Source organism: Penaeus vannamei, chromosome 39, assembly GCF_042767895.1.
Source record: "Penaeus vannamei isolate JL-2024 chromosome 39, ASM4276789v1, whole genome shotgun sequence".
Classification (NCBI taxonomy): domain Eukaryota; kingdom Metazoa; phylum Arthropoda; class Malacostraca; order Decapoda; family Penaeidae; genus Penaeus; species Penaeus vannamei.
The window spans coordinates 14,650,655-14,661,064 of record NC_091587.1 but is presented as its reverse complement, the minus strand read 5'-3'; the positions used below and the strand labels follow the sequence as shown (position 1 = coordinate 14,661,064).

Below are 10,410 nucleotides of genomic sequence, written 5' to 3'. Positions count from 1 at the left end.
ATTGTGACGTCCGCGAAAGAAATAGCAAAATAAAAAATCAATTTGTCTATGATTCATTGTGTACGGTATCGCTTCTCCCATCCTTAAAACAAAAATAAAATATATTTGGCGGAAATACCTTACTCTCATGTGCCATGTCTATTGTCTATCGTGAATATTTTTGGTTTTGATTTCCACAATAACAAATTCTGATTGAAAGAACTATTTGTCTGTTTTCATTCAATTCCTCGAAGACTTCTAGTAAGACAGGATTGTACTTCCTTCAGGTGGGGCTGGAACCGATATTTTTTTTGCTTTACTTCTGATCTTTGGAAGGTAGGAGGTACACTTGACTTATTTTGGATTTTTTTTTATTATCATTATTTTTTTTTTCTTCCGCCAACATTTCATTATCACCAGACTTGCCCACTATTCAAGAAAAAAATTACTGTGGCCTTATTGCATAGAATCTGGGATGAAGATACAGGGCTTACAGAACATAAACTTATCATTTTTCAGCTTTTCATGGCACGTTTAATGTAATGAATCCTGTCCTTTGTTCTATTACTACAATTCCGAATGAAGAACATTGTTTTTGACTGAATTAGCGTGTGTTGCATGTACTACTATTACTGTAATTCTTGTTTTGTATGATGGCAATCCAAAGTTCAATAAGCCAGCAACATTAAAAGAACAAACAACCTGTACCCAAAAAGCACAAACCCGTAAATCCACTAAAGTTTCTTGTATTGTGTCCCTTTCCACTGGCGTTTTGTTTTCTTTGGCGTACAAAATTTCAGCTTTACAAAGTAGTACTAACACCTCTATTTTATAATGTATTTGAATTACAGGTGGCGTCAGGGAAACACTGAATGGCTTCAGTCTTTACTGAATAGAACACACGATATGAAAACTATGGTATGCCGGCGCTCCGTGCTGAGGGTAGGCCAGGCCGGGCCTGGGAGAGGCAGCGGCCGCGGTGGCACGGTCACCCCAGGTCAAGGTGTGAGCAAGACTGAGTGAGTGAGAATGAGGGTCAGCTTGGATGACCTTATATACCCCTTGGCGACGTGACTTCTGGGTTCAGCGAGGGCAGGCAGGAAGCGTAGGTTACCAGCGTGGCACGCTGCCACGTGGTGACCATGCGGCCCGTAGATATGAATGCATATGCTTGCAGTATGCTGCATTGCACCCTTTACAAAGAAAACTTCAATCTGCTCTACTGTCTAAATACTCTATAAAGTACTGTACGACTACACAAAACTTAAAGCTTAAAACTATGTTTAGATTAGTTACAGAGTTTAGAGTGGCGGACACCAGCACACAGCAGAACCCTCTATGGCGCCATATTGTTTTGAAAGATAAGAAGCTTCCTGATTGGCTGTCCTCTGTGACTTCCGGCAGCATGTCCCTCTGATAGTGGCAATATTTCCGGATTTGCGAAAGCAAAATCTGTCGTGTTTTTTGTCTGGCTTTATCTTTTTCTTTTTTTAATGCAAAAAAATGAAGAAACGAATCCAAGAAACAACAAATAAAATTGCAGCTAGAGGCTCATTTTTTAAAAGAACTGTTCCCAGAACTGGAACAATAATTGATGATCTAGAAATAAACCATGGATTTGGTAAAAGATCATGTATAACACATATAGCCACTGAAAAAATCCAAGCGGTTGGATTTCTTTGCAACTGTTTATTTCATTCTCTATATTCAATCTATCTGTATTGCAACAAACTGACAGTGAAATTGCTACTGTAAGAATGTTCAGTGAATTCAAGTTATGGAGCTGTAAATTTCCCTTTAATAGGCTCTATGATCTAGAGAAATAGTAACACATCTGGAAGTTTACCTTTGGAGTTGGAGGCTTCTTCGCTTCTTTAGTTGACTGTGGCGGTGTTCCTTTTTGTTTTGGAATATCGTGTTTTCTCCCTGGTGAAAAAAAATAATTGAAATAGTTGTGAATGCACTGTTGCAGTAACCACTCTGTTATGAAATCGGTTCAAACATACCATTGTTGCCAAAGTATAGCCAAGTAATGATTATTAGTCAATCATTCGGTATTATACAACAATTACGTTATTATTGCTGTATAATCACCATTTTCAATATTATTACAACGAGAGTCTTGAATTTATTATCATTGATATAATTTCATGGGTTACCTATACTTCCATAGGCATGATCCCTTACCCAACTTCTTCGCAGATTTTGCCGGACATGATGTCCTTCCTTTAGATTTCTGGTGCTTGCTTGACGAGCGTTTGTGCTGCTGTGTTTGCTTATCAAGATCCTTCTTCCGGCTGGACTCTTCGGGATTCTGCCTCGAGCGCTGGCCACTCCTCTGTGGTTGGTGCTCCTTAGGGCCTTGCTGTTCCGGCTCACTGCTGCTGTCCTCACTACTCTCGCCATCTCCATCCTCGTCCTCAGACTCGCTGTCTTGCTCTCTGTTAGGATCGGATTCTTCTTCATCTGTCGTCTGCTCGTCCTCTTCACAATCACTCCCTGCACTTGACTGATCTTCCTCTTCGTCATCTTCACTTCCTTCGCTTGACTGATCATCAGTTTCTTTGCTCAAGCTATCGTCCTCTTCAGAATCGCTCCCTTCGCTTGACTGATTTGCCTCTTCATCATCACTTTCTTCGTTTACCTGATCGTCCTCTTCAGAATCGCTCCCTTCGCTTGACTGATCTTCCTCTTCTTTATCTTCACTCCCTTTACCTGAGTGATTTACGTCATCACCACTTTCTTCGCTTGACTTATTTGCCTCATCTTTACTTCCTTCACTTGACTGAACGTCCTCTTCAGAATCGCTCCCTTCGCTTGACTGATCTTCATCACTTTCTTCACTTGACTGATCTTCATCACTTTCTTCACTTGACTGATCTTCATCACTTTCTTTACTTGACTGATCTTTATCGCTTTCTTCACTTGAATGATCTTCATCACTTTCTTCACTTGAATGATCTTCATCACTTTTTTCACTAGACTGCTCTTCCTCTCTATTACTTTCATCCGATCTCCTGTCAGATTCCTCACTCTGGTCAGAATAGTCATCCAAGTCCTTTGACTGGGATTTTCGTGGTTTGGGTTTTGTTTTCTTTGTATTTCGCTTTGTGCCTCTTGTTTTTTTCCCCTGGTCCATCTGTATTAGTAAGTGATTTATTAAATATTATGACAGGAACTTATGTATATGCAAAGACTAATTTCAGCTAGGTCAACAGTTTAAAATTTTTGGCAGAAGACTAGAGTTAGTTGTATGCACACATACACATATTTATAATAATCAGAAGTATAGCAACTCTAGTATAGATAATGTATAATCATAAAATAAAAGAAAATGGATGATTTTTTAAAAGTACACATGCCTCCACTTTTACCTAGTACACCCTACGTTTTTCAGTGTTGAAGCGGCATTTGTATTCTTGTACACTGAAAATCTATGTATGCTATGTTATCACAAATAAAATAGTCCTGTAGAGTAATGAGGAACTTGCTCTTAACAAATGAATGCATCAGTCACTTCTTTGTTACTCATTTCAAATATATGACATTTACTCATTTTTTATACACTAGTCCTGCCCGCCATAAAACCTCCCAGCTATCCAGAAAAAAAACCTAACAAATACATATTTGATTCTTTATAGCAAATACTCAACCTGGGACTCCTGCTGGGGTTGCCACTTCGTCGGTGTGACGGGGCGATGTGGATGTGGTACGAGGTGCCTATGACAGACCACAAGCAATACCACTGCTTGTTGGCCTCAGTGAAGAACGCAGGAGCGCACCTTACTAGATTAGAAGTGGATGTCGGCAGAGGGCTTCGCTTCTTTGGAGCATTGTGAACGGGAGTTCCTGGCTGCTGTCTCGGGCGGCTGGAGGGTCCGGCTACTGGAGAGTGGTGTTTCTGCCTTCGACCGTCGGTGATGGACAGCTCCTGTACACTATCGCGGGTGCAACTGTCCTCATTTGAGGAGCGGTGGCTCTCACAAAGGCCGATCTCTCGGCCATGTTTGACTACCACTACTAGACACGAAGCTTAACAGCTTTGTCACCATTACAAGTTTATTCCCTTTCTGCGTAAACGTTCCCACCCCTAGTGGGTGGTAATTAAAAAATATAAATAAAAGCCAAAAACAGACTTCTCTGCACCTCTGAGTTTGATTCTCCTGCCTGGTTAGGGCCTAGGGCTCTTCATTACCTCACCCTAGGCCTCGCTACATTGGTAACCCTGGAAACGACATGGTTTTGGTGAGCCGAAACCCAGTTCAGGCTCAATAGCATTGGAAAGGCAACCACCAAAGCAGACCAAGTTGTGGCCGTCTTGCCTAAGGAAAGTTTTCCTGGTTAGACAGATAGCCAGAAGACACTGAGTACAACACACTGAAGCAAGAGCTGTTGAAGTTTTCTTTTTCACTGTCTGAGAGGCTGCAACAAATCTGCAAAATCCCCAACATGCCACTTAGAAACCATACTCCAAAACAAGTCTGGTGAGTTCCACAAAAAAAAAGAGATTTGGCTCCACTCTCTCCCTCGCAACATCAGAGAAAAGCTCCACGACTTGGATGAGGCAGCCAACACAATGATGGAAGCACATTGGCAAGTCTGCCCTCAACCAACAGCTTCCATTTTCCCATTGACCAGTAGTGACATCAATGCAGCAACTGCCCGAGGGTCAAACACCAACCGGAGGCCCTTCACCCCATTCCTTGCTACAGACAGCATCTGCTCCTACCACAAGTGGTTCGGCTTTGTCTCGAGAGATGCAGGTGGACATCCAAAACAATGTGGAAGGTAGCCACTATGCAACGTGGCCACAACCCTGATCAACGCAATAAACTGCCCTACACCAGTTTCCACATCCAAGACAAGAGAACCAGGGAGCACTTTCTCGTCAATACAGGGGCCTTCCTCTCCATATTCCTAGACGAGCTGCCACCAACGATCCACAGAAGCTTGTCGCCACTAATGGAACTCCAATCAACTCCTACAGTTCCATCGCTATACACCTCACTCGGCGCCTTTACTCATGGAGTTTCCTCATCACTGATGTGACCAGGCCCCTACTCAGCACTGATATCCTCTCACACCATAACCTCCTAGTTGATATGAGAAGATGCCGGCCTATCAACATGAAGACCTTCACTCCACTTCTGGTCAATGCAGTCTTCATTCCAGGTCCTCCTGATGTCAATATGTGCCACTTCACAGGAGATGCCTACAGGGACATATTCAACAATTTCCCTTCAGTCTTTAAGAGAGAGCTCTGCTACACCAACCCGGGAGCAGCAGTAAAACATGGAGTGTACCACCACATCAAGATGACGGGACCCTCAGTCCATTCTCATTTCCGTCGCCTGAGGCCAGAGATGCCACAAGCCGCCAAGCTCGCTTTCACAGAAATGGAACGAATGGGCGTCTGCACCAAGGCTCCCAGTCCATGGGCATCCCCTTTCCACATGGTCCGGAAATTAAAAAAAACTTCTTGTGGCGATTACCGGCGACTCAGCCTCATCACCGAGCTGGACCATTACCCCATGCCAAACATCAACGATTTTGACAGCCAGCATAGGCGACGCTCACATATTCTCAAAACTTGATCTTAAGGGATGCTTTCAAGTGCCTGCTCATCCAGATGACGTCCCCAAGACAGCTATGGATGCTATGTTTTCCTCTTCTCCACCTTCGGGCGTCGGCCATAATCACCTCGGCACCGGCGCAGCCACGCTCGGTGTTATTACCTACACACCGAGTCAGCCGGCAGGTAAGCAGGCAGCAGCCGCGTGCCGAGGTCGGCGTCGCTGATTCGCCACGACGCGGGTGATAAGGATGCAGCCATCGGCAGCGGACGACCTGGCCAAGCTACATTTCCCTTTTTGTATATATACCGTGTTTCTCGCCAAAAAATAGGCAGACTTCTCTGAACCTCTGTTAGATTCTTTTGTCTGCTCATGGCCTGGGACTCTTCATTTCCTCTAGGCCATAGGCTCGCTATACCCTAATGGCATCGGATCTTCAGTGGCCAATCACAGCTGCCGTTTTAGGGGTTCTTAGAGAATCTTGACTAATTACAAACCATAAATGCTCAACAGCTGAGTTATTTGTAAACACAATGCTGTGTCCAGCTATCATGCTTTAAAATTTCTGCCTATTACCAATTTAACTGATAATACTTCAAATAAGTTTTGAAAGCTTACCTGTATCTTTCTTTGAATGTTCATGATGCCCACCCATCCTACTCAAACAATGGTGATAATAATGTAAGTATTAATATCAAGTTTGTTAACCATAATAAAGATATAGACATATGAAAAAAGACTTTACATCCAATGCAAAGATAGTAATTATGTTGGTTTTTATCCAATACATTGTTTACAAGTACAAAACTTGGGTTGGAATAAGATACATGCCTATTGACAAAAGCAAAATGCTTATTGACAAATGTTAATAGGTTCATGGACAACTAATAGCTATATCCCGGTAGGGATACTCTCCCCCTGCTTAAGTCATGTCATCTTGACTCATACCAATATAGCCATAGGAGTATCCGGAAGCTATGGCACCGTAATGCGCTTGATTATCTGGCCCCTGATCTCTGGTGCAATGCTCAATGGCAGTGTCCAAGATCAACTTTCATTCTACCTCTGGACCAGCATTAACTTTTAAGCTCAGACCTTAATCCTGCACAGAACTTGCTACTTCATCCCTAAAATCATGTACTGATATGCAATAACATCTTCAAGCTTGGGGTTGGGTTGCCCCCATGCACAGGGTCACTGAAAGGCGGAAATAGCTTCTGCTACACAGTAACTTAAGTTAACGGAAGTCCCCACACCTTTCAGTGCGGTAAGGACAGCCCCCGCAGGATATGCGGCAACATATACCGCATTTCGTAAATATTTATTTCCTCCAATCACCCATGATAGAATATAAAATTAAATAAGGTAATCAAAATACCAATGTTTTAGGAGGTTAGTATTTTTTTTGCATAAAATCACCACATATTTTTTTATGTATAAAGTCTTTATTGCATATACTGCACTGCTAAGTTCTAGTACCATACCACACATTTAAGTATCGCAATATTCTTGTTCCTATAAGATTATGTTAAGTCATATTTCCCCTTTTTGGATATAAGTCCTGAAGAAAAAACATGATTGTTAGAGTTCTCTTACACAGATGCCTTCCAAACGCGCTTTCACATATGGCTAAAGATGCTGTGCCAGATTCCAAAATTATCTAAAGAATGTCACTTCAAAAACAAAAGCAACAAACATCACAGATTTTGGTAAAGTATCCTACACAAACATAGTGAAAGGTCTGCGAAATGATAATTTATATTGAACTGTTGATGAGGTAACTGATATAAGTACATCCAAAATATGTGTTATATTATGTAAATATTTCAACAAGGAAACAAAAAGTATAACCCCCATAAAAGTGATAGTTATGGATCAAAAGAAAAGACTTTTCTAGCTTCTCATGAAATTATCTGATCGAAAATAATATTGAAAATCTTGTTAGCTTTGTATCAAAAGGGCTAGTAATGTGATGGGATGCAATGACTAGTTAACTACTCGCAAAATATTACCATCATCAAATGCATACAACACTTTATTCATCTGTATGCATTAAAAGCAGCCAAAACTTCGATTTACTTTTAAATACAGTTATTTCTGTCATAGTGGACAAGGAAAGAGTGACTGACCAATTTCACATGGTTTGCGAAATCAAGCCACACAAACGATTGCTAATTGCTCAGACAAAATGGTTTTGACTACGCGTAAAAAGAATATTCACACACTGGGAGCCTCTGTCGTCCTTCAAGGGAAAACGGAGTTCTAAAATTATTTCATATTTTGTTCGTAATAAAATATACGGCCGCTACGTCTCGCTTCACCCTCGCTTTCCTAACACAGAGGTAAATAGAAAAACAATTTTATTCACCTTGGTGTTGATCCCCGTTGCCTGTGATTGCCGTAGTGTCAGTGCGGTGCCAGGGGTGACCTTGCCTCGCTCACAGACGACGAAGAGCTGTCAGAGAAAACCGGAATATAAACTAGTCACAAATACCAATAAGAACATTCTTTTTTCATGTAGGCTAAGACCCTTTCTTCTCTCTTCTCTCTTCTCTCTCTCTCTCCTTCTCTCTCTATCTTAACTCAACGTTTGTTTCTCTCTCTTTGGGGCTTATCAAAGTTACCCCAAGATAATACTATTTTTTATCCTACAGAGGTGAATTTACACCGTCTAAGAACTGCCCTCGTGGTGATTTTAACCCATCATACCATGGATGGCATTTTGAAATGATACTAGTAATAGTTCTTACAGTTATTATTACCATTATTATTATCATCATAGTAAATTATATCTCTAATAATATTGCTATTATTATTATGGTCATCATTGTTTTGCTGTTCTTCTTATCATTATAATCATTATCAATACAGTCAATGTTGTAATCATGATTATTAGTATTAATGTTAGATGAAAATGATAATAATAATAATAAAAACCAATAACAATTTTGTATTTTGCTGCCACTTGCATTTACCCAAAAGCAAACGCGTTTTATTTCTTGGTTACATTTGGGATTATAGTGGCAATCTTCTTCAATATTATAAAAATATATGAGTTAGCATATGTTCCAGAAAAGAATGCAGAAAGAATACCTGTTATTTTTTCCTCTTCACTTTCAGAACGCATAAAACATTGGCCTCAATTGCCACATCAAGAAAGGGTTTCTTACGAGCAGTCCAATCTATAGTCTGTTGCAGATATTGATAACGGACAGTTAGTATGTTTGGGATAATGTGATAAGATATTAATATCTGGTGATTACATTGGTAAATGAATCATAATCTACACACACACGTGTGCGCGCACAAACACACACACACACACACTATGTACTGTTCAAGAGTATGTGTGTGTGGATGTGCATGTGCGTGCACGTGCATGCATGTATGTATATAAATATACGTATATGCATATATACATATGTTTGTGTGTGTGTTTCTGTGTGTACATCCACAGTAAAATATACACAGTCAGATGAACAGAATAAACCTGATTAAAAAAAAAAAAAAAAATGGAATTAAACTCGCATCTTCTACTTATATACAAAATATAGATATAACAAACCACATAACAAAATCTTATCAACTAAAATCAGAAAGATAAGAAGACTTACAGTCAGACCTCTTCACTTGACCCTATATTCCAAATCGTCTTTTGTGAAAGTGGAAAAGCAAAATACTGGCCATACTATGTTAATTATGGCATTAATTATAGGTAGTTAATTATGATGATGATGATATCTACGGTCTAGATTTGCTTATTCAGTAAATAGTTAGAATACTAGTGATTATTGTTATTGATATTATTGTGATGCGTACAATTAACACACACACACACACACACACACACACACACACACACACACATATATATATATATATATATATATATATATATATATGTATATATATAATGTGTATATATATATATATATATATATATATATATATATATATATATATATATATATATATATATATATATATATGTATATATATAATGTGTGTATATATATAATATATATATATATATATATATATATATATATATATATATATATATATATATATATATATGTGTATATATATATATATATATATATATATATGTATATATAAAATGTGTGTATATATAATACATACATATATATATATGTATATATATATATATATATATATATATATATATATATATATATATATATATACAGATGTGTGTGTGTATATATATATATGTATATATATATATATATATATATATATATATATATATATATATTTATATATATACAGATGTGTGTGTATATATATATATATATATATATATATATATATATATATATATATATATATATATATATATATATATATAATACACACCAGGGCATGTGGACATGCTCTGGCCCTGTACCAACTCCTACCCCTAAGCACCCTGGGGTTCATGAGAGGCTCGGGGGAGGTGAGCCTTGCCAGTCCTCCTCCCCCCAGATAAAAAACCATCGCCAGTGTCAAATATATCTGGTAATGCTGGGAGGAGGGGAACTGCTCCTCCCATCCAGCAAGAGAGGCGGGCAGTGGATCCCGCTGGGAGGGCGACTTCCTGGACGCAGGACGGGAGCGAGTACTCGTCCTGCCTGCATTCTGGTAGATGCCAGCCCGGAGTGAAGCTTACGGCGGAAAGCCTCGTCGGCGGGGGTAAACCTCAGGTGGGGAGTTAGGGTGAGGGCTTGGAACGTCCGTTCTTTGTATCAGGATGATCGGTTGCCTCTGCTGTCGAGGGAACTGGGGAGGCTGAGGGTGGAGGTGGCTGCTCTCTGAGGTGAGAAGACCTGGCAGCGGCACGATCAGTGTAGGTGGC

General features: G+C 39.7%; 1 protein-coding gene across 1 annotated transcript; it reads right to left on the bottom strand.

Annotated features, from left to right (window-relative positions):
* Positions 1 to 1,786: 1,786 nt before the first annotated feature.
* LOC138860047 (uncharacterized) lies at positions 1,787 to 8,743 on the bottom strand. Its single transcript, XM_070116847.1, has 4 exons — positions 8,646 to 8,743; positions 7,921 to 8,007; positions 2,167 to 3,118; positions 1,787 to 1,905 (listed from the first exon to the last, which is right to left on the bottom strand). The coding sequence occupies exons 3-4, from the start codon at positions 3,116 to 3,118 to the stop codon at positions 1,787 to 1,789; spliced, it is 1,071 nt and encodes a 356-aa protein (XP_069972948.1). The 5' UTR covers positions 7,921 to 8,007; positions 8,646 to 8,743.
* Between the last annotated feature and the right edge of the window lie 1,667 nt (positions 8,744 to 10,410).

Coding starts and splice junctions, on each gene's coding strand:
- LOC138860047 (XM_070116847.1), bottom strand. CDS start 3,118: ATGGACCAGGGGAAAAAAACAAGAGGCACAAAGCGAAATACAAAGAAA. Junction 1,906..2,166: donor AAAATCTGCGAAGAAGTTGG/GTAAGGGATCAT, acceptor TTTTTTCACCAG/GGAGAAAACACGATATTCCA.